Source organism: Narcine bancroftii, chromosome 3, assembly GCF_036971445.1.
Source record: "Narcine bancroftii isolate sNarBan1 chromosome 3, sNarBan1.hap1, whole genome shotgun sequence".
Classification (NCBI taxonomy): domain Eukaryota; kingdom Metazoa; phylum Chordata; class Chondrichthyes; order Torpediniformes; family Narcinidae; genus Narcine; species Narcine bancroftii.
Window position 1 is genome coordinate 262,238,729 of NC_091471.1, and position 25,221 is coordinate 262,263,949.

At 42.2% G+C, this 25,221-nt stretch overlaps 1 protein-coding gene across 5 annotated transcripts in view; it reads left to right on the forward strand.

Annotated features, from left to right (window-relative positions):
• Positions 1-25,221, forward strand: part of pgpep1 (pyroglutamyl-peptidase I) — a 53,851-nt gene that overhangs the window by 10,778 nt on the left and 17,852 nt on the right. For 3 of the 5 annotated variants that reach the window (XR_011354372.1, XM_069927908.1, XM_069927907.1), the window contains 3 exons: positions 11,807-11,859; positions 21,797-21,913; positions 22,798-23,030. Coding sequence is in view for 4 of the 5 variants with exons in the window: in XM_069927908.1 (XP_069784009.1) it covers positions 11,807-11,859; positions 21,797-21,913; positions 22,798-23,030 (403 nt within the window). In the remaining variant the exon portion in view is untranslated. Of the gene's footprint in view, positions 1-3,812; positions 3,941-6,656; positions 6,843-7,661; positions 7,755-11,806; positions 11,860-21,796; positions 21,914-22,797; positions 23,031-25,221 lie in introns of those variants that run through there. The other 2 variants (XM_069927910.1, XM_069927909.1) reach the window with 2 other exon arrangements.

Here is a 25,221-nt window from a genome sequence, read left to right on the forward strand (position 1 = left end):
TGCTTTTTTACAAGCAGAGACGAAAGACCACAGCACCAGTAGTGAAGATGGCAAAGGTGTGGTCAAGGGAGGCAAAGGAGCATCTGCAGGACTGCTTTGAATCGGTGGATTGGAATAGATTCATAGACTGAATATGAAAATGTTTGCCCATGCACAAATACCAAGTGTTTCCCCAACCAGAAACCCTGGATGAATCAGAGAATTTGAAACCTACAGAGGGTGAGAACAAGGGTGTTTAAGGCTGGGGTTAAACTAGTGCTGTGGTCTTCTGTCTTTGCTTGTACGCTGGGAGTAGAAGTACAGTGAGGTAATCAGACTTGCTGAAGTGCAGTCATGGTATGGCTTGGTATGTACTTTTCATGGTGGTGTAGTAGTGGTCGAGTGTTGGTTTCCTTGGTCTCGCATGTGACGTGTTAGTGGTAGTTTGTCAGAGACTTCTTCAGGTTGGCCTGATTGAAGTCTCCCACAATGATTGGGAAGGCATCAGGATGTGCTGTCTCACGGCTGTTCATCACAGTGCTCAGTGTGGTCTTTACATGAAGTCCAGGTATGAGCTGCGGAAGGTCATCTCCAAAGTCAGGTGACAATTCTGGAGGAAACTAGAGACAGAGATTGATACACGTCAGCTATGGCAGGGAGTGCAGATAGCCTACAAAGTGAAGGCGAACACTATAAGATGGCTGTGATGCTTCACTACCCGATGAGCTGAACACCTTCTATGCCTGCTTTAAGAAGAAGAGCCAAACAATGCCAACAAGACTTACTGAAAAGGCTGAGGACCCTGTGATATCTGTCCCTGAGGGTGACGTCAGAACATCATTCAAGAGGATGAACACTCACAAAGCATCAGGGTACTGAAAATCTGCATCAACCGTCTAGCCGGAGTATTCATGGGCATTTTCAACCCCTCATTATGGCAGTCAGTGTTCCCACCAGCTTCAAAAGGGCATCAATCATCTGAGTACCATAGAAGAGTAGCGTGGGCTGCCTCACATCTACCGCTCAGTAGCACTAACTTCTACTGTGATAAAATGCTTTAAGAGGCTGGTATTGGCCAGAATTAACATGTACCTAAGTAAAGATCTGGACCCACTTATCGAGACAATCATTCCACAGCAGATGCAATATCACTGGCTCTCCACTCAGCTCTAGATCGCCTCGAAAACAGCAATTCATACGTACGGCTGCTCTTCATAGACTACAGCTCAGCCTTCAATACCATTATTCCCTTAGGGCTAGTCAAAAAACTACAAACTCTAGGCCTCTGTACCACCTCCCATCCTCCCCCTCCCCACCCCCCCCACCCCAAACTGGATCCTTGAATTTCTTGTTGGAAGAACACAGTCAGTACAAATGTCATCTCCTCATTGATCATCGATCCAGGCACACCCAAAGGATGCATGCTTAGCCCACTGCTCTACTTATTATACACCTTGTTATATTCTCATGACTGTGTGGTCAGGCACAAATCCAATGCCATCTACAAGTTTGCTGATGACATCACAGTTGTTGGCAGAATCACCAACAGCAATGAGGAAGCATACAGGAGGAAGATTGATCAGCTTGTTGAATGGTGTAATGACAACAATCTTGTGCTCAACATCAGCAAAACTAAGGAGATGATTGTGGACTTCAGGAGGAAGTCAGGGGAGCATGACCTGTACTCACTGAGGATTCAATTAGTGAAGAGAGTCAAGAACTTCAAAGTCCTGGGTGTCAACATCTCCAAGGATCTGCCCTGGAGCCTCCACATTGATGCAATCACAAAGAAGGCTTGCCAGCAGCTATACTTTGTGAGGTATCTGAGCTGGTTTGGTATGTCACTGAAGTCTTCTACAGGTGTACTGTGGAGAGCATTCTGGCTGATTACATCACTGCCTGGAATGGAGGCACCAACTCTCAAGATGAAAATAAACTCCAGAGGGTGTTAACTTGGCCTGCGACAACACAGGCACTAGCCCACTCCATCAAGGACATCTACATGATGCGGCGTCTTTAAAAAAGCAGTCTCTATCCTCAAAGACCCCCACTACCCAGGCCATGCCCTTTTCACTCTGCTGCCATTGGGGGGGGGGGAGAGAAGGTACAGGAGCCTAAAGACTGGCTCTCGGCGGCACAAATTCAACTTCTTCCCTGCTGCCATCAGATTCATGAATAATCAATGAACCAAAGGCACTGCCTTACTTTTTGTGCACTATTATTGTTAGTTTTATTTTATTTTTTATAGTAATGTTGTAAGATGGTTATAATATGAATGTTTACACTATGACGCTGCCACAAAAGACTGAATTTCATGACTTGTTCATGACAATAAATCCTGATTCTGAAATGGTCTGCAGCATATTTAACTCAAAGGACTTTTAAGGAATTGCCTAAATATTCATCATTAACTTGGTTATATTTATGATACCTTGTTAAAGAAAATCCTGGCTATAAAGCAACAACAATTCATTCCTAATGGATTGGATTTTACCAAAGCTGACCTGACCCAAATCTGATTGCATAGATTTGGGCCTGGACCAGGAGACGAGGCTTCACAGCATTTCCTCCGTCATTTCAAGTTGTCCCTTGCAATCAAGGTTTATTTGCTTGCTTTCCAATTCTGCAGGTTCTAAGGTGTTTCATGAGGTTACTGTGGGAAACAAAGACTCTTCCACAAATGGGTTCAGAGATGTCTCACAGCATTGGTGCCTTTCAAGGTGATACACTGTTTAAACAGGTGAAGGAGTGAACCTGTGTGTTCCCAATGCATTAGTTCTCAATGCTAATCCAAATGCTCCTTCTCCACATTGGGTGGTTGTGAATCAGGTTCCTTGGAGTTGGTGAGATTGTTGCATTTTCTTTTCAATCGGGCTTCAAAAACATCCTCGAATCTCTTCCTTTGTCTATAGGATAAATCCTTCTCATAAGAGTTCAGAAAATAATTTACACTCTGAGAATCTGGTGACAAATATATGAAAGAAGTTGGCTGCCCAGTGGAACCAACCAAGTATTATTAGGCACTGGGGAAGTTGGCCTGAGAGAGAACTTTTGATATTTATTCACTTACCCTTCCAGTGAAATTGGAGGATTTTGTGGAGACAATGTTGTTATAACTCCAATGCCTTGAGATGCTTTTCCAAGTTCCTTAAGCATACAAGAAGGCGGGGATCATTGCTGCCCATTAGATCAAGAGTTTTCTTGGTCTGAGGGCTTGGTCTACAAGTGACCTTTTCCTCAATTATCTATCTGTGTTCGTGCATCAATGGTAGTATATTTTCAATCTTTGCTAAAGTTAGGGATGTGTTCCAGGTGTTAGATGGTCCTGCTATTAATCTTTACTGTTGGAGAGTGGTGTTGTACAGCATGAAAAGTTGGTAGAATATATTTGTCTTGCTTTCTTTCATTTGCTTCAGGTGAACTATTACTTGACACTTGGCCTCTGAAGGAATCTCTTAAGGTGATATGTGAGTGGGGGGGGGGGGGGGGGGGAGAGGTTGAGACCCACGGCTCTTGCCCGAGGGTCTCAATTGCCTCCAGTATCTACAACCTTACTTGAGGCCTTTTTGCATTGATGAGTGTTACATTGCTGGATCCTGGTTTCAGTCGCAAACCTCCTTCTTCACCCTTTAGGGCCTGGCTTTTCTTTTCTTTAAGGGACCTTAATTTATTTTATTTGGCATCTAAAAATTGGGGTGGAGTGCGGCAAAAAATTTGCAAATGACCTTTCGCAAACGCAGCACATCCCCTGGCGACACCGAGAGACCGAGGGACGCTGGCGAGGCTGCAATGACGCAGGCGCGCCGTCGTCCGGACGTGCGTGAGATGTTGACGCAAAGGTGGGTCTGGTCAGTTGGAGACTGAGTGAAAGGAGAACGAAGAAAAAAAAGAAGTGGGCAGGGAGAAGACTGTGCCGAGTTGGGGGAGATGGAGAGGAGCCGGAGCACGGTGGTGGTGACAGGTAACTTGGTTGGCCTCGCTGCCACAATGTACTTTTGTTGCAGTAATTGGCAACCAGCTGCTGCTGCCGGGGAAACCCCTGGGCTGGGGGCTTCCAGCAACTTGACTGAGAGTTTAAGGCTTGAGATGCAGAGCCCTCCCCTCCAGCCTAACACACGTCTTTGTGTCTGTGCCGCAAATCCGGGATTGCCTCGAATTTCCTGTGTGCATGTTTTTGAAAGCTAGTATTAGTTTGAATTATTCCTGATTGGGTAAAAAGTTCTCCTTCAGTCCGACGCTGTGGTTTAAAGCTGAAGTATAAACACCTGTTGCAATCACTGTAAATCAAAAATAGTGCAAGTTATAAAACACGTTGAACAAGAACAATAATCAGCAATAACAAAGGTAAGAATGCTATATTGTTCAGAATGTTTATACGTGCCTATATCCTTATTGCCATAAATTGAATTGCAGTAGTCCTGGCCATAGAAATCTGTCAAAAGATTATAGTCAAAAGAAAATAAATTGCAAAACAAGCCAAGAAAGATTGTACATTTTATTGCTGTGCCGGGGAGCCATTGTGTTAACTCTGCTATACTGCATGTGATGCAGAGCTCTGCAAGACAAAGGGACAAGGGAGTTGGTCAGACAGGGGCCGAGTCTGGGGCCAGACAGTAACATTAGGAAAATGAGACCAAGCATGAAAGGCTTGGGATTGTTGAGTGTCTGCGAGCTTGTCGTGTTGTGACGACTTGCCTGACTGCAAGCATTTAGGGAATACAAAGTCTTTAACTAGTTAAGGGGAAGGTAAAGTGGGTCTGGGGGAAGGGGCGTATAGAGAAGGACTCAGACAGATTTAAACAAAAAAGAGATTAGTGTTTAATTTTAAGCTTGGAGAACACATTCTTTGAGTGATTTCAATAATTTTTCTTCACAGTTTATCTTTACATTCTGACAGTTTTTAAAGTATCAATTTAACTTATTTTCTAAGGGTGTTGACGATTGCAGTACAACTTTTGTCTGATTTTTGCATGGCCCAGGAAAGGAGAGATTAATAGAGTAGGCAGTACAGGAATCCAGGGGTTGAAAAGTGAAAGGAATGTGCCATTACACGTATTTGTACAAGGCTTTTATTTTATCTAAGAAAATTGGAGACACAGGCTATTAAAAGGTTTTGTCTCGGTTCTGTGACTTTCGATAGCCCCTTTCTTGACCTTTAGCCGACCCTGTTCATTTTACAGCCACTGACTGCACTTGTAAAAGTACTTCAATTTTCAATGCAAGTTTGTTATTGTATATGCAAGTGTTATAATACAAATTCACCAGAATTTCTGCATCCAATCAAATATTTAAGACACACCAGCTACAATAGTAAAAAAAACAAATTACCACAAAGGTAGAAAAAGAGATAAAGATCAGAGGATTAAATAGAAAGTACTCAAAATTGCAGTTAGTGCAAGAAAAAAAAGTGATGTTTCTCAGATCTTTTGGATGTTCTGGGCTAGTTTATGCTGAGGATTTGAGTAGTACGAGGATGTTCAAAAGCCTGATAACTTTTGGATGAAAAATGTTCTTGAACTTGGAAGTGCTGGTCTTCAGACTTCTGTACCTACTGCATGAAGGGAGCAGCAAGAATATAGTAACTAGAATGTCACCTGCTAAAATGTAGCAGGATGGAAAACATAGCAAACTCCAAAAGAGATCTTAACAACCAGATTATTTGTTTTAATGATTATTCCTTGAGTGAGAAATTTTGGACTTGGGAGTGCATTAGGGGCAGTGCAAAGAGAGCTTTACTGAGCCATGCTGTTCTTGACACACAAGTTAGTGCCTGAAGCTGGCATTGTCCCCTGAAATTAAAAACATTAATCACTTTAGGAATAAAATCTTTGAAATATTTCATCCAAAAGACTGTCCATTATAATAAAAAAATGGACAGATACACAGATAAGATAAGAGAGGGTTATGGGTTGCATGCAGGCAAGTAAGATGGATAAATGGATAGGATAGGCTTAAAGGGATAAGGGTCAAATGCAGGCAGGTGTGATTCTGTGTGTGGGCCGTTTTGGTTGGCATGGGCATGTTGGGCTGAAGGGCCTGTTACCATGCTGTATGACTGGAATGGTTAAAAAAATTTGATCTGGTCCCATGTCAAATGTTAATTTAAAATTTGGTATAGATTTTTGTTGAGCAATGATGTCAAGAAAATGTCTTCCTGTACCTTACACCATGGTAGTTTGTGGGGCTGAGTGTTCTATTTCTGAAACATATTAAAAAGCTTCACTTGTAAGGATAGGGAGGTGATAAGATTGTGTCAGAGTAAAGTAACTAAAAGTAACAAAAATAAATGTTCTGTGCATTTCAAATAAATGGTTAATCAGTTACTCTGATTATAAAGTTTTTTTTAAAATTCTCTGATATGCCTTGAAGTGCTAATATTAGTCTCCTCTTATAATGTGTAAACGACCTGCACAAGTATCTGGGACATTTTGATCCAGGCACATATGGAATGATGCTGTCACTAAAGTCACTAGCCAGAATGAATTAAAAGGCATTCAGCCCATCCTGCTTAGACTAGCTCTTCAAAAGAGCTCTCCAATTACTTTGACTCGTCTGGCCGTTCTGCTAAGACACAGGTCCTGGTAGCGAATCACAGGTGAAATTTCTCATTTGCTTTTTTAAAAAAATTAAAATCCTTTGTTTGGTCAGTTGTTGTTGTTGTTCCTCTCCTATTTCAGCTGGGAAAGAGGACGGTTCGAGATTTGTGTCGCCCCAGCCCCTCTGCGAGCTTCTCGGTGCGGGGACAGAAGCCCTGTCGCACACTAGGCACCACGTCCGTCCTTGCTGCTTCCTGTCGGGCACCTCAGTGTGATGTTGACAGTAGCCGTGGGTAACAGATCGTGACCTGGACTGTCCCCGCTCTCGTGAGTACAGGAAGAGCCATGTCAAGATAGGAAGGAGTCAAAGAACCACAGAACAAACTCAACTCACAAGCACATTTTATATTCTTAGGATGTCCCAAAAAGCTTCACACCCAATTAAGTAATTTTTCTGAAGGGCAGTTACCCATGTAATCTCAGAAATGCGAAGCCAATTTGCACTAAATTACACAATTTATATTAAGTGGGTCACAGCAAGCTTCCTCAAACCACAACCCACAACATGGTCAACAGATAAACAATATTATTTGGGATGTACTCACCTGAATACTGGGAACTCCCAGGCTTCCCTTCTAAATGGCCATGGTATTTTCCATGTCCATTTGAAAGCTCTGCTGAGCTTTTGGGTTGCTCATAATTGAGGGTGTATGTAGTAGTTGGCTTTTAATGGCATATTAGCCCTGATTATGTATTGGAGTGGAATCTTGAACTTGGTCAGTTTCAGATGTAGCTGTTTTAAGCTATAAGTAGGAGGAGGCCTGGGTCCATTGAACAGTTGTATAATATGTAACCATTTCATACATTCTGTGTAATATTGATTGCTCCTTGCCTCCCACCTCTGTCTTGAGTCATTAATGTCCTTCAGGGAAGGAAATCTGCTATCCTTATCTGGTTGGCCCATATGTGGCTCTAGGTCCAACATTGTGGATGACTTTGAAATGTTTCCTGTTCTGGAACAATTGGAGATGGTCAATATATGCATGTGTGTTCCCTTACCCATGATTAAGTAAACAAATCTTCTGACATCTTGTAGTTTATTTTTTTTCAATGGCTTATTACAAGATTTTTCTATATTCCTACAAGATGGGGGCATTCCTGGTGAGGCCAATATTTAATGCTCATCTGTAATTGTCCAAGAAAAACTGCTATACGATGAAAGAAGCTTCATGCAATGTGGTAATATCCTAAAACTTGATAGTTATGTTAAACGCTGATTAGTTTATAACAATCCAACATTAATTTGCCTCTGTGTATTCTTGGTAAGGGTTGGTTGGGATTTTTACATCTTCTGCTCTGGTTGTATCATTCAGACCACACTTCTGCATTGTTGACTAGTTGTTTAAAAAAAAAAATTAGATATATATGGTTATATTTCTGTAGAGGAGTAAACTATTTCTCAATTGGCTGGCTTCCTACCACAATCAATATGGGTGATTATGGAGAAATGTTCTCTCATTGGCTCAAGCAACTTGTTTCCAGACTCAGAAATTTATCTTGTAGACTTCAGATTGTCAGGAGTCACATTCCATGGACTTTGTTTTCCTTTGATTATCAAGACATCATAACAGCTTATCTAAGCATTTACCTTTATGGAAATTAGCTGTTGCCTGCACTACAAGAAAGAGGATTCAAAGATGGAATGAGGTGGGAAGGGAGCTGGTTATTTGTTGAAACGGTATGCCCTATATTTTTTTGAGCTTGTGCATGATGGGTTAGTTTGTGAGATATTTAACATATGCAGCCATATGTGCTTGAAGGTGAGTGTTTACCCAAGGACCAGGGCCCACCTACGTGGACATGTTCAAAAATTTGCGTTCCATTCCCTTGTGTTCATGAGGATTGATTTGTTCTGGAAGTTTACAATGATTTGATTGTGCGCCTCAATTGTCCATCATTCTGTTTTTGAAATGCTTTGCCATTCATGCATTGGGCATGGTCCTGACCTGGACCTCTCAAACGGCACAACGAGGGCACCTTTACCACACAGGCTGCAGTTGTTCAAGGTGGTTGATCAACACCATCACCTCAGACAGCTGAGGAATGTGCAATAAAATGCTTTCGTTGTCAGCAAGGCCAACACCTCTAGGGCTGAATTAAAAGAAAAGAACCAGAGCAGTTCTAGGCTGCCAAATCTGTGGAAAGGGCCTGCAGAGACTGCTAAATGAACATAAAAATGTGTAAAATCAGCACCAGTTTGGTGTTTCTTGGGGAGTGCAGAATCTTTAAATAATTATAACATAAAAACAGGAAATTTAGCCCATTGATACCAAGTTGGTGTTTTGGTTTGGCCAGAAATGGTGGGATGGGTGAAAGCACAGAGGAAAGGCTCATATCTTGGAAACTCAGATGAAGTCTGAGCTCAGGTCAGAAATCAAAGATCTTTGGTTTCTGTTTTCCTATTTTCTTTCCTGTATCTACAAATCCAGATTGAATTTTTGTTTGTTTTCTAATTTAATGGATTGTTAATTGATCTAGTCCAAGAACAGTTTACTGAAGGACAGGGTGAAGGGGAGGTATTTTGTGGTGATCCCGATAGTGCTGATTGCAGTGATTGGATAGAAGGAAATGAGGGAATTGCAGTGAAAGTGAGGGAGTAAATATTTTTGAGGCTAAAGAAAAGGGAGAGGTGTAAAATTAGAAGAATGTTATGGCTAAACGGTGAAGTTCTAAAGAAGAAACTGGAATAATAGAGAGATTCAAATTATATATTTTTAAAAAATACCATAAAATGTGGAAAATGCTCTTTTATAAAAGTGACATTTTGTTGATGCTTTGTCTTGTGTGAAGCCTAAAGCAGAGAAGTGACTTTTTGGGCCAACGAACATGCTGGTGGTTTACGCCCCATATGACTTTTTTTTATCCTACTCCTCTTCGCCCAATTATATCACTTATTTAACTTAAAGGCATTTTTTAAAAATTGTTCTAATCACTGATTTCTACATTCATCAAACTCTGAGGTTGGAAAAAGTTTCTTCTGAATTTTTAGTTAAAATTAACCTCCATATCCTCAGCCCTAGATCCACTGATTAATGTGGAAACATTCCTTAACACTTTACCTATAAAGCCACCACACTCTGAAGATTTCCATTTGGTTCTATATTCAATTTTAGAAGAAAGGCATTAGAATACTCAGCCTTTCCTGATAAATATATCTACTCCTTTCTGGTAAGATTGAAGAAGGCAAATGCACTGCTGGCATTAATTTCAAAAGGAATAGAATCTAAGAGCAGGGATGTGGTGTTGAGGCTTTGTAAAGCACTGGTGAGACCTCATGGACCATTGTGAGCAGTTTTGGGCTCCTCATTTAAAAAAGAATGTGTTGATATTAGAGTTCAGAGAAGGTTCACAAGGATGATTCTGAAAATGAAATAGAACTTTTGGTGTCTAATGGCCTGTACTCAGTGGAATTTAGGAGAATGAAGGGGTATCTTGTTGAAACATTTCAAATGGTGAAAGGCATGGACAAAGTAGCTGCAAAAATCTTGTTTCTCATGGCAGGAGAGTCTAAGGAAAGGGGACACATCTTCAATATCCACTTGGAACAGAGATGCAGAGGATTTTTTTTAGTCAGAGTGTGATGAATTTGTGGAATTTCTTGCCACAGGCACTTGTGATGGCCAGGTGATTGGGTGTATTTCAGGGAGAGATTAGTGGGTTCCTGATTAACCAGGACATCAAAGTTTGTGGGGAGGCCAGACACATGATTGAATGGTGAGGCAGACTCAGTGGACTGAATTCTTGTTTCTGCTCCTGGGTCTTGTTGTCTAAATTAGTGTGACTGAATTAATTTAAAACATTGGACCATAGTGTGAAGTAGAAACTCTGAATGTTAAGACCATTTCATACAACCTAGGAGGAGACTATTTGGCACATCAAATCTGTGCCAACTCTCAGCTCAGTCCTATTCCCATACTTATTTACCTGTAATATATTGTCTCTCATTCCTGTCAAGTCCCATCTTATTTTGTTATTGTATTTTTCATGTAATGTTTTTTATATTATTTTTAATAATTTTAAATAAAGTTTTTTAAAAAAAAGTATTTTCTTGTCCTCCACTTGACAAAGGATCATTTTGAGCAGCCAATTAATCTTTCACCTGCATGTCTTTAGGATGTGGAGGGGAGTGGAGCAGTCAGGGCAAACCCATGCTATTTCAAAGAGAAAGTCCAAACTCCACAAATATAGCACCCAAGATTAGGATTGAACCTGAGACCCTGGAGTTATGCAGCAACAGGTGTTACCTGCTATACAGGCTATACCTGCCCCATGATGAAAAATTTGAAGGCGATTTACTAAATCATTGCCCAAATTTAAATAACATGAAAGGACTGGATGTACTTCTTTAGGAGAGAGTTTATTGGTTAATTTGTTTACATTTGCATAGGTGGGCTAAGATCCAATTGTTTGAAATCTTTGAGGATGAAGAATGGAGGGCCTTGAATAACAATAATTTAAAAACTATAGGAAAGCAAAGGGGAGAACTTTGAGGCAGTACATTGACAGGAGCTGGTGATTGTAACAATGCTTGTCAGTGGTTAAGAATGGGCTAGATAGGAGGTTGATAGATGGGAGCAAATAAAATCTAGTCTGAGTAGTTGAATTATAAAGAGTAGCATGAACTGTTTGGAATTTGTATTTCTGTTTTACATTTTGTACATAATTGTCTTGATATTTGGATTCTTCAACTATTCGAATGTCTAAACCACATACATCAAATTCCTTTGCTTGATATTTTAAAAATTAAGGAATAATTTTGTTTTTGTTTAGTGCTTTGCACCATGCCAAAGCCAATTAAGTGCTTCTGTCATAACATAAGACACTCCAATTTGAATAAGGCAAGCTCCTGCACACAACTGTGAAATTACTGAGCAGATGATTGTTTTCGTTACGTTGATTGATAAAAATGCATTGAATTCCTTTGCTCATCATCTGGATAAAAGTCATGGATCCTCTTGGTCCCACATAAAAGGCCTTGTTTATTAGCATTGGAAGTACAGCACTTCTATTCATGCTCCAGTAACAGCTAAAGTATACATGTTATGAATGAATTCAAGCTTTGGACTGACAAACTTTCAGCTCTTTAACCCATGGGTGATACTTAAAAGTGAGTTAGGTCATCACAAAATAACCAGCAAAGATTTTCATACAAGTACCTTGATTATCACTACTGTTCAGAGACTGATTCTAAAGCAATATGTTATTATAATCAAATTCTTCTGTTATTTCAGGTTTTGGTCCCTTTGGAGAGCACACTACCAATGCGAGTTGGGTTGCTGTGCAGGTAAGACTTTTCTTTTCAATCATTTGCTTTTGTTAGCTTTCTACCTGCCTGTTATTTATTTCCATTGGAGTTTGAAAGGTTGAGTGGGGCACTCATTGAAACCTTCCAAATATTGAAAGTCCTGGATAGAGTGGATGTTGTGGTGGTTTCCAGTAAATGGAGAGACTAGGATCAGTGGGTACAGCTTCAGAATAAAAGGATGTCCCTTTGAAACAAAGAATAGGAGGAATTTCTTTAGCTAGGTAGTGATGAATTGCTGGTATTTGTTGCCATAGATGGCTATGGAGGCCTTCATTGGGTGCATTTAAAGTGGAGGTTGATGTGTTCTTGTTGAGTAAGGGTGTCAAGGGTTATAGAGAGAAGGGAGGAGAATGTTGAGAGAGAAAATAAATCGGTCACAATCGAATGATGGAGCAGACTTAATGGGCTGAATGACCTAATTCTGATTCTATAGATTACAGTCTTAATTCTGACACATTGGAGATAATTAATGATACAAAAGTGTTTTTAGAAACACCAGGTATGCCAGTGATATGCATGGATTACATAAGGAGAAAAGTACTGTCTACTTTGGCTTGGCTTCGCGGACGAAGATTAATGGAGGTGTAATGTCCACGTCAGCTGCAGGCTTGTTTGTGGCTGACAAGTCCAATGCGGGACAGGCATACGCGGTTGTAAGGGAAAATTGGTTGGTTGGGGTTGGGTGTTGGGTTTTTCCTCCTTTGTCTTTTGTCAGTGAGGTGGGCTCTGCGGTCTTCTTCAAAGGAGGTTGCTGCCCGCCGAACTGTGAGGCGCCAAGATGCATGGTTTGAGGCGATATCAGCCCACTGGCTGGGGTCAATGTGGCAGGCACCAAGAGATTTCTTTAGGCAGTCCTTGTACCTCTTCTTTGGTGCACCTCTGTCACGGTGGCCAGTGGAGAGCTCGCCATATAACACTATCTTGGGAAGGCGATGGACCTCCATTCTGGAGCCGTGACCTACCCAGCGGAGTTGGATCTTCAGCAGCGTGGATTCGATGCTGTCGGCCTCTGCCATCTCGAGTACTTTGATGTTGGTGATGAAGTCGTTCCAATGAATGTTGAGGATGGAGCGGAGATAAAGCTGGTGGAAGCGTTCAAGGAGCCGTAGGTGATGCCGGTAGAGGACCCATGATTCGGAGCCCAGCAGGAGTGTGGGTATGACAACGGCTCTGTATACGCTAATCTTTGTGAGGTTTTTCAGTTGGTTGTTTTTCCAGACTCTTTTGTGTAGTCTTCCAAAGGCGCTATTTGCCTTGGCGAGTCTGTTGTCTATCTCGTTGTCAATCCTTGCATCTGATGAAATGGTGCAGCCGAGATAGGTAAACTGGTTGACCGTTTTGAGTTTTGTGTGCCCGATGGAGATGTGGGGGGGCTGGTAGTCATGGTGGGGAGCTGGCTGATGGAGGACCTCAGTTTTCTTCAGGCTGACTTCCAGGCCAAACATTTTGGCAGTTTCCGCAAAGCAGGACGTCAAGCGCTGAAGAGCTGGCTCTGAATGGGCAACTAAAGCGGCATCATCTGCAAAGAGTAGTTCACGGACAAGTTGCTCTTGTGTCTTGGTGTGAGCTTGCAGGTGCCTCAGATTGAAGAGACTGCCATCCGTGCGGTACCGGATGTAAACAGCGTCTTCATTGTTGAGGTCTTTCATGGCTTGTTTCAGCATCATACTGAAGAAGATTGAAAAGAGGGTTGGTGCGAGAACGCAGCCTTGCTTCACGCCATTGTTAATGGAGAAGGGTTCAGAGAGCTCATTGCTGTATCTGACCTGACCTTGTTGGTTTTTGTGCAGTTGGATAACCATGTTGAGGAACATTTGGGGGGCATCCGAGGCACTCTAGTATTTGCCAAAGCCCTTTCCTATTCACAGTGTTGAAGGCTTTGGTGAGGTCAACAAAGGTGATGTAGAGTCCTTTGCTTTGTTCTCTGCACTTTTCTTGGAGCTGTCTGAGGGCAAAGACCATGTCATTAGTTCCTCTACACTGTCTACACATTTCTATCAAATACTCCCAATACAGAGTCAACACTTGCACACGTTGGGATATGTCAGTTTTTATTCAATTCACCTCATTTATAGATTCTACAATTGCATATCCATCTTTTTGATCCTTAATTTGAAAAGTTCATATTCTAGCACACCCTTCTTATCCTTCAAAGCTTTATACAATTGTCTATATATTGTTGAAATCCAGACGTTGTAATGTGGGCACATGGCTTCAAATTTTCATATGGCAAGATCCAATGAACATTAGTAATGTGATCACCTACTGTGGAAATATTGAGAATTAAATATTGACCCAGGTCACCTGGAAGAACTTGTGAAATATTTTGAAATGGTGCCTGGGAACTTTTGCATACTATAGAGAAGACAGACGAGACTTTAGCGAGGAGGGTCAACTTTTCTTTGCTGAATCTACTTCTTGATGACTGACCAATAGTATCCACTGTATCACAGCCTGTTAAGTCTTTCTTGGATACTCTTTTTCTTTCACTTATGCCATTGTCTTCCCTCCTGTTTTTAGCATTTTGGTCCCCAACGAAGTAGGGTCATTACCGTATATTTCAATGTACAAGTCAACCCCCATTTTTTTTCAGCCTAATTTTAAGGGTTTTATAGACCTCCATTTTTGGGCTGTCAGGGCCTCCCAGGAACAACCCAATGTTTTTTTAAAACACTCCAATTGCAAGTAACAAAGCTGTAAAATAAGTTGTTAAAAAAATATTGGCCTACCAGTCACCAACTGCCCGCAGAGGTGGAGTGCTAACATCGTTCTCTCAGCGGGAGCAGGATCAGGGACAGCGACCTCAGGGTCCCAAGTAGAAGTGGTTAGGTGGCACTTAGCAGTGGGGAGGTGTTGGGGAATGACAGCACCAGCTTTATACACTGAATTGACATTAATCTTTTGTTTTGGTGAATTTAAGGTCTCAAAAGTATATCCAGTGTATAAGTTGACCCTTTTTGAGATTTTGTTTAGGGTTTAATGACTTCGTTGCTGAAATATATGGTACTTTAGTCCAAGGAGAATCAATCAAACGTAGACTTGCATTAGAGGATGCAGCAAATGCTGTGATAACTTAAACTTTAATCAGTCCTGTATTGAGTAGGTTGGAACTGGATTAGACAAGACCTTCTCCAGTCAAGTCCATGGAAAACTGACTAGGTACTCCATGCAGTCTGGGTTTTATGAGCACTATTTTTTATTTTCCACAATTGATCAGTATTCCAGCTGTTAGCAGATTACACCTTGACTAAAAATGTGGTAGATTTGCATTCCCTTTCAGAGGTTTTGTTGAGAGAACAAAAACAAATTAGGCTGACCTTCCTAGTGCAGTACTGAGGAAGCACTGCAGAGGTCACAATTGCTGTCCTTTACCAAAACACTAAGCTGAGTTGCACTGCCCTTTGTGGTAGGTAAAAAAAAAATAACCACATGGTATGGATTTGAAGGTAAATGGGGAAATTATCCCAGTGTCCTGTTTGTACATCAACTAGGTTATCACAGTTTGAGGGCGATTACTGTGTGTAAATTGCTGCTATGTTTCCTACACTACAGAACATCTTTCATTAACTGCAGAGTGCTTTTGTGTAGCCCGAGGCTATAAAAGTAAAATGTTTCTCTTCACTAAATGCAGTGGAATGTTGTGATTTCAAGAGGTTAAAGATTGAGCAAAGCTTGAATGTAGGATCCACAATGAGGAGAACATGCTACTCCACAGGAACATAATTTTTTTTTAAAAAGTTGGAACACCAAGTCACAAGAAGTTGTTATGAATAACTGACCAAACAGTTGGTTTTAAGGACATCTTGGTGGAGGCAGAAATACCAGGAGGGTTATATTTCCATAGCTATGCTTTAGAGGTATTTAATTTGCAACAAAGAACTAAAGAACTACTACTGTAAACATCTTGGGGAATGCAAATACTAACTTCATTCTTTTGCATCATTGGTACAAACCCTGCAGCTCTTATCTAAATTCTCAAATAGGTTTTCTGTTTTGCTCTTTAAATTGCGATAGAAGGCTTTACAAAAACATAACCACATTGGATACTAAAGTAAAACAAAAAAGTCTGCACACTTTGTGGTTGAAGTAAAAAAACAGAATGCTGGAGAAACTCAGCTGATCAGTGTACTTTTTATAGTTCTTCATGTAGCAAAGATAAAGATACGTAACCAATATTTCACGCCAGAACCCTTCAAGGTAAGGTTTGACCAGCTGAGATTCTCCAGCATTGTGTCTTAACCACACCGGGAACTGTCATAGTCAGGGCTGGAGCAGATTGCTTGCTTTTTGTCAGAGAAGTTTCTCTAAAAAATCTTTTTCACTGCAAGAAGCTTTCTCAGATGACTTTTTTGAGTAAAACTCAATATAAACTTGTTGAAACATTGCTACTGTTGAAGGGTTATGATTTGCTGCCTGATTTACGGACTCAGATGGGGCAGGATGCTTTTGGTAGGACAATGGAGATCATTATCAAAGACTTTTCCTTGCTTCATGGTTATATGCACAGACTTGGTATTTTAATCCTGTATCTTTGTTTAAATCCTCAATGGGCCACACTAATGGTAAAGGAACTGGAGCCAAATGAAATGTAGTTTCTAACGCAATTCAGGCTGAATTTGATGCATTAAATATGATTAATCTCTCCTGATAAATCCATTAAGACAAAACTGGTTTAGGATTGATTTGAGGTCCTGATTCTTTTCTACCCTCTGCACACACAGGCACACACACACTTGTGATGTTAGCACAGTTCCAGACAGCAGGCAGCGGGAATGAGCCAACACAAAGGCAAGTGACGAGACGTCTGTTCCCCATGACAACAGCATCTGCATTTTAATCACAGGAGCATCAATCAGAAAGTTGCAGTTTTAAATCAGTTGGTTCTGGAGTGGCAAAATGTTTTTCATGCACTCTCTTGCCAAATCAGTGAGACAAGGCAAAGCTTTACTTGTTCCTACATTACCAAAGATGTTAAATCCTTATTTAATTGGTTTGATAACTACATAAGATTTCCCAGCTAAAATATTTATGCAAGTAGAATTATTACTGCTCAAAATTGTCCAAGGTGACGTAATTTTACAATTTTATCTGCTAGAATGATTTTAGATGTTCACCCTTTGTTCTCTTTACTGCATAACCTGATGCTCCATTGAATAAGTGGGGCTTCCATGCCATGCAACCACCTCTTGGGGAAGCGTTGGTTAAGTTATCTTTTAAGCAGCAGAGTCCATGCACTGGGGAATAATAGTTGCTGTCCTCAAATCAGAAATGAGTAGATTCATGTGTCACTGTGGAGAACAGTGCAAAATCCAGACCAATGTTGACCAAGCTACTTTGATGAAAGTGCTGGTTTTTATCAGGAGGTGGTATGTGTTCCTCACTGCTTTCTCACATTAGCCCTTTTTACGCTGAATAGCCACGTTATTGCCGTATACACAACTCGTCTCTAGAAGCTGGCTTGGTCACACAGTACAGAAAAAAGTCAGTCTGTCAGTCCTTTTACACAAGTCAGCTTCCTGAAGCAAAAGAGGTGAGATGTGTAGCACAGCAGCGTTAGCACCTAGTGTGACTTGTTGAGAAAAGAATCCGATTCGGTGGGTCTGGACACAAGGTTTGCAATCACGTGTAGCCGTTTTTAACACAATTATAGAAGAGCATGGGAAAATGTTAACTGGAATAAAACACATGCACAATTTATAAGGGAGCATCAGAAAATGTTAAACAGTACAGTAATTGTGTACTGTTTAAAGTTTTCACATGCTCTTTTATAAATAGTGCACGTGTTTGTGTTTTATTCCTGTTGTAGCAGCCCGCGAATTGACTCTCAAAATGACCAATGAACCCAAGGGCCCCACAGGGATCAACATCCTTCATCCTGCATGACCTCCCGCAAGGGGGGAAACAGCGGGCAACACTGTCAGGAAGACAGTTCCTCGTGGACACCGGTACCAAAATATGTGGCCTCCCTCTCACCCACTCCCCCCCCCCCCCCCCCAAACTGCCTACAACACCTGGCACTTAGGATAGCGAACAGCACCTCGATACAGCATCTGCACCATCCCCCTACAATTTGCTGGCCTCTGATTTTAGGTGGACTTTTACTGTCATGGCAGTGTCGCAACAACTACTGGGAGCTGATTTTCAGCACGCCCACTGCCTGCTGGTAGATTTGAAAGAGTGCCATTTGGTGCATGCCAGAACTTTTCAAATGATGCTCCTGGGAAAAGCAGCCAAACTATCGGCCCCCCCCACCTCAACTCCATTACGCTGTCCAACAGCGTATGCTTGCAGGATTCCTGCAATCGTGGTGCCACAATTCTCCACGGGACCAAAGCATGGGGGTAAGGCACCACTCCTCACTGGGGGGTGGGGTGTGCACCACATGCTAGGGCACACCGGACCCCCCCCCCCACCCAAATAAACTTGCTCTCGCCAAAGAGGAATTTAAGAAAATTGAAAAGTTGGGGATAGTGCAGCAGTTGGACAGCCCCTGGGCCTCCTCCTGCACATGGTCCTGAAGGATGTGTGGTGATTACTGACTCCTCAATGAAGCCACGACCCAGAGATATATCTCGTGCATCATATCCAAGACTTTTCCGCCAACTTAAAGGGGGCATGAATGTTTCAAAAGTCAATTTGATCAAGGGTTATCATCAAATCCCAGTGCACCCCAAGGACATACTCAAAACTGCCATAATCATCCAATTCAGCCTGTTCAAATTCATGAGGATGCCCTTCAGGCTTAAAAATGCTGCTCAGGTTTTTCAGTGGCTGGTGGATGTGGTGGGCTGGGACCGCCCATTCACAATCATCTACCTGGACGATATCCTTATACACGGTCGCAACCATTCAGACCACATGGCCCACCTCAGACAACTATTCACCCGCCTACAGGAGTTCCAGCTGGCCATTAACCCCGCCAAGTGTTATTTCGGGTGGGACACAATTGACTTCCTGGGGCATCTGATCAACAGGTACAGGGCGAAACCACTGCCCAAGAAGGTGGAAGCCATTTGGCAGTTCACAAAACCTCACACCATGAAGGGGCCACAGGGCGACACTTTCCAGGCTGTGGTTGGAGGATGTTATCATCGCCCCTGGCAACCAGACTCTCCTCTGCGACATCTCCACCGGCAAACCCCGTTCTATCAGGCCGGCAGCATGGAGATGGAAGGTCTTTGACGTGGCGCGTCAGGCCATCAGAACCACGGTAAAGATGGTGGCCAGCAGGTTCATCTTGCACAGGCTCTGCAAGCAGGACAGTCAGTGGGCCAAGATCTGTATGCTCTGCCAGGCATCCAAGGTGCAAACACACTAAAGCACCTCTCCAGACTTTGAGCCAGTGAGGTGTAGGTTCAGCCACGTCGACGTTGTAGGGCCACCACCGGTTTCCTGTGGGGTGAGATACCTCACTATGGTTGACTGCTCCACGAGGTGGCTGTAGGCAGTCCTGATGGCTGACAAGACCACAGAGACCTGCGCCAGAACACTAATCAGCACCTGAATGTCCAGGTTTGAAGTTCCAGAGCATCTCACCTCTGACAGTTTATCTCAGGGCTCTAGGTGGTGCTGGCCAAACTATTGGGAACCCAACTCCACCATACCACAGCATATCAACTTCAGGCCAATGGGCTGGTAGAGCGGTTCCACAGACACTCAATTGTGTCCTTGGGTCCACCTGGGGATAAGCACCATGCCAAAAGAGGACTTTAATGCCTCAGCAGTGGAAATGGTGTACGGCGCACCCTTGGTAATCCTAAAGTAGTTCTTGGCTGCCGCCATTGATTCAGAAACCCCCATGGTGTACTGAAACAGCTGAGGGAAAGACTGGGTACCCTGCCAGATGGCCAGCCCAAATCCTTCTTCCCCAAAGACTTGCACACCTGCGAATATATTTTTGTGCGAAGAGGAGTGCACTGGGCACCTCCAGCATACAAGGGGCTGAACCGAATCATCGGGCATAATGAGTTGAGGTGTGTATTGGAAGTTGTTGGCAAAGAGTAAGCATGCACCCTCGACTGCCTGAAACCAGCCCATGTAGACATTAGCCACCCAGTCGAGACTTGCCCCCATGATGCAGAGGTAGGCCGCTCAAAGCGGCGAAGGACTCTCCGATCGCTGGTTCGGGTGGGGGGGGGGGGTTCGTGTAGCGACCCACGAACCGAGTTGTGACTCGGCTAACAAAATGACCGATGAACATGGCGATCGTGAGGCCGACATCCTGTGTAACCTTCCGCATGGTGGGAAACAACAGACAATGGCAGGAATGCTGACCAGTCAGAGGCTGGTGCTGTGATGGGGGGGAGTGAAAATGAACACAGCTGGCAATAAATAAGTCTTCGACCTTGACTCGACTGCGTGTGTGTCAATCTTGCTCCATACTTCATGTAGTGCACGCTACACTAGCGTTTTCCCAATCTCTTTTATAAATTGTGCGCATTTTATTCCTGTAGCCTTTTCCCACGCTCCTTTATATATTGTGTGCATGTATGTTTTATTCCCATTAATATTTTGCCACGATCTTCAACAAATGGTGTGTTAATAAAAGCTACGTGTGATTGGAAATCCTTGTGTCCAGACCCTGACATTTGCACACTATGCGCTTAGTAGAGTCCCCTGCTCTACTTGCTGTGCACCTATGACAATGAATCTTTTCTGGACCCAACATCATTTTCCCTTGCTGTTTAGACCAGCCAACATGCATTGCCCATTTTAGAGAGGTCCCGCATTAATATGCTCTACCGCTGATGCAACCTACCTTGGTGGATAGAATCCTGGTAAGTCTAGACCCCTGCCACCCCCCCAAATCTGCCTTCAGTGCTTTCATACAGTGCTCAAAAAGTGGATAATACCTGGCTTTCAAGTGCTGTGTAAAAGGGGTAATTGATGTGGAAGATTCCATGGCAATATTGTGGGATGATATTGAGGAAGGGCTCAGGCCCAAAACATCAGTAATATCTTTACCTCCTATGGACGCTATAAGTCCAATTAAGTTCCTTCAGCAGAAAGGGAAATGCCAGCTATGGTGAAGGTGAGAGCAGGATGGAAATTAACAGCAACATTGAAATTTTCAAGACTCTTCCGTGAATTCGCACAGGTTCATACAAATGCCAAGCAGCATCTTGGATCTGGAAAAAGTGAGTGGAATTTCCAAATTTGTTGATTGTCAGGATGTGTTGATGGTGGGGAACAGTAGGGCCTCTCTAATGGAAGAAGCGGAGGCCTCTCAGATGCCTAAGATGAGCCAGTTTGAAACAGGGAATTGTTAAGTATTCAAGCAGGGCATCTGAAATGTCACAGATCTAAGTGGGAAAGGTTGGACTGGAAAGAAACAATAGTGTCAAGGAAAGAACAGGCAATGGCAAGCAGAAAAAAATAGGACTGCCTGTATAGTTATGGATTTTTGGTTGAAAGTAGAAGTGGACTTTGTGATGCTGGCTATGTGGGGAGGAGGAACTAGTGGCCTTGGGTTGAGTTGGGGGATTCCTAGTCAGAGATTGGTAGGAGGAATGGATGGTCAAATATTTGCTACTTTGACTTGGAAATCCAGTGCATCATTAGGTCCAGAGTTGTATTGAAGTCAGACCTGGTAAGGATAACTGATTTCCAGGTTTAGGAAGTTGAATAGTTTCATGTTGATCCTTTCTGAGACCTGTTTTAATGCCAGATTTAATTTAGTTGATATTTTTCATTTCTGTAACCATCATGTTGGGCTTTGGAGAGGGAGTGCAGAACTCCAGCAACTGACCCAATTACTTAACCTTTATGTGATGGCATCCACTACAAATGAGCAGAATTTTGTATATTATACTCATCATTACACAAGGTGCTATTAGCATATTGTATTTGCAAGAAAAGGTGGTTTCTTTTGGGCACTAGTCAGACTGCTGTAATTTGCATTCTTTCTTCATTACAGGAGCTGCAAAAGCTTGGGCTGGGTGATGAAGTAAATCTGCACGTGTATGAGATTCCAGTGGAGTACCAGAAGGTCCTGGATTTGATCCCTTCTCTGTGGAAACGCCATAATCCTGAGGTTAGAACCATTATTCCTGGAAAATGTTACTGCCCTTTAATTATTTAATCTGCAGCATCCAAGCCAGAAAGGAAAAGATTGGGTAATTCCATTGCCAGTCAGGGTTTGTGATCGTGCTGATGTTAAGAGAATGAAGTCCATGCTTGTGGCAAGAAACTGTAATTGAAATCAAGGAATAGATTGACGTCATTGTATCGAATGATGGAGTTGACTCCTCTTCCCATTTCTTGTGTTCCTGTTACAGTTGTTCACTTGTCAGTGTGAGCCTGATCTGGACCACTGTATCAAGTGATTGGCAATGTATCTTCAACATTACATTATTTCTTTGCCCCCTTAATTATTATATTTTCTGCCCAAATATCAGATCAATAAATGGGGGTGAGGAGCAGTCTGACTTTTTTTTAAAATAAGAAAAAATTACTCAAAGAGTGAGGTTTAGGAGATGGGAGAAAATGAGTGAAAGAGAGATGAGTAAAGAGATATTCAGTGAGCAAAGAAGAGCTGCTCTATCTTTGTCTGCAACAATGTTCCAGAATATCTACTACTGTATTAAAAGATTAAATTCTAGGGTAAGAAGAGTTTTATCCAAGGTTTTGCAGAAAATTAGAGGGCTGGTTAAATTAAAAAAAAAAGCCTTGACTTCAAAAGTTGGGATTTGGTGTCCGTGACAAGAAAGCTAATGGGTGAAGTAGTTGGGTCGTGGGGAGAGAAAATCAGTAGAAGTCAAAGGCAGAAATAGGGAATTATTGTATTCTAGACTTGGGAAAAGGTCTGAGGTAGAGAAGGCATGGTTGATGAAGGGAACAAAAAATAGAGTAGAGAGCTTGAGCCTTTTAGAATCACTTGCCCAACAATTCCTTGTGTACATTTGTTTTGTTTTTCAGTTGTTCATCCATGTTGGAGTTTCAGGAATGGCCACTACTGTGACATTGGAGAAATGTGGGCACAATCAAGGCTACAAAGGCCTGGACAATTGCTGCTACTGCCCAGATACTCACTGCTGCATCCAAGGAGGACCCGACTGTCTTGAGTCCATTGTTGATATGGATGTTGTGTGCAACAAGATCACGGGTCCACAGCTGGATGTGGTCATTTCGGTTTCAAAGGATGCAGGAAGGTAGGAATATCTCCGGGGGGATATTGCTCTGAGGTTTGCTGGAATGTGACATTCTACAACTTTGCTATTATGAATGGGAATCTTGCTGAGGGATAGGATTGTCAGCCTATGTTTGGTACCAATCAGTTTGAAAATCCAGTTAGACACTGGAAAAGTAAGAAGAAAAAGATATGAATTGGACACAGAAAGAGAAATGAGAGAAAAAAGATTGGAGAGGGATTTATGAAAGGGGGAAGAGGGAAATCTCTAGAGATTTGATTGAGGGGATTATGTACTTGGCAGGGAGTCCATGTGCCCCATTCTATTCTTGCATTGCTATTGAACAATTCAGCTTTGAGCAGTTTTGTGAATATTAAATGGGATTCTTTGGAGCGTAGAAGGTTGAGAGGGGATTTGATAGAAGTATTTAAAATTATGAAAGGGATAGACAGAGTGGATGTGGATAGACTATTTCTGTTAAGAGGAGGAAAGATTAAAACAAGAGGACATGAGTTAAGAATTAAGGGGCAGAGGTTTGGAGGTAACATGAGGGGGAACTTCTTTACTCAGAGAGTGGTAGCCGTGTGGAATGATCTTCCGGGAGAAATAGTGGCGGCAGAGTCAATTGTATTATTTAAGAAAAGGTTAGACAGGTATATGGATGAGAAGAAGATGGAGGGTTATGGGCATTGTGCAGGGAGGTGGGACTAGAAAGGGGTGTTTGGTTCGGTGCGGACTAGAAGGGCCTAATGGCCTGTTTCCCTGCTGTAAATTGTCATGTTATGTTAAACAAGATAGATGGGTGATATTGAATAGAAATTATCATCAGAAAGTAAAAGTATAATATTTGATGGCATATAAAACCCCAGGGCAATAAAGTTCCCCCTCCAACTCCCATTTCAGCAGGGAATATTAAGAATTTTTTTAGTGTGTTTAATGTAATTGAAATATGTAGCTACAGTATAACAGGAAAAAAACTTGGACAAAACATTCTACTAGGATGACAGGAAAAATCTTTTTAATAATAATACTGCTGTAATTTACAAGAGGAAACAAAAGCAGCTTAGCTATAGCAGAAAATAAAAACAACATGTGGCTGTGGATCCCTGTGCTGGTCCCGCGCTCTCCCAGCTGCCCGCTGTCGAAAACCGCGCTGGTCCCCATGCTGGTCCCGCTGCCACCAACCCCCACACCGATCTCACTCCCCAACAGTCCACCACCAGTGCCCAACAACAGATGGCAGTTATACTAGTGAGCCACACAGCAACGATGATCACTGTCCATGTTACTCACCGTTATCACTTTAATTTCAACTTTCCATACAAGACCTGGGGGATATTTTGAGCCATTCTTTGGGGGGAAAAAAATGTGAGTCTTGTATGCCATCAAACATGGTAAATATCCTTAGATGTACATATCTATCTGGGTATTTCAGATGTATTTAATTACTCAAATTTAAATGTTCTTGTTACCATGTGAGATTCAAACGTGTCTTGTTTGATCAATGGTTCAGAACTCTAGCTGCTGAGCAACAAACTATCTTTCCATACCGTCTATGACATTGCTCAACTCCACTCTGCCCATCAGCACAAGTTCTCTTCCATGCCCTTGTTACTGATAGGCTTGATTATTCCATCTAGTACCATTAAATGTGTTCATCCATCTCTCTTTGTAGCTCGGCAAGCTCTTTTATGCTTGCTAGCTTCTGCTCCAATATCTAGATCACTGGACCTACTTGGCTAGATAAGAGGAGTTTGAAAGAGAGGCCATTATTTGGAACTGGCACAGAGAATTCAGGCCTTGGGCAGATCAGCCATGAGCATATTGAATGGTTGGCAGGCTTAGGGGATTAGATGGCCTACTTCTATTTTCTTATGGGGATTCCTATGTTTATCTCTTAATCCTCACCTTTGTTTTGCAGGGTCCTTCTTGGATCCCCTCTCCTCAGCATTTATATATAACTTCATGCTGCCCCACATACCTTTGACATTCTCACATTCTTTATGATTCTAACTAACTTTAATTGCTTTACTGGTAGCCTTCTCTTCAATTCCGTGTGTCCTAATTTCTGGAGATCCTTCTCTAAACCTCTGTTCCTTTCAACTGCTCTTTAATGACTGCAGTTTTGTTGATCAGTCCCAAAGCCTGTTTGGCTTGGTGTCAAGTATTTTTCAATGTTGACAGGTTGCTGTAATGGGAACGATTTTGATCT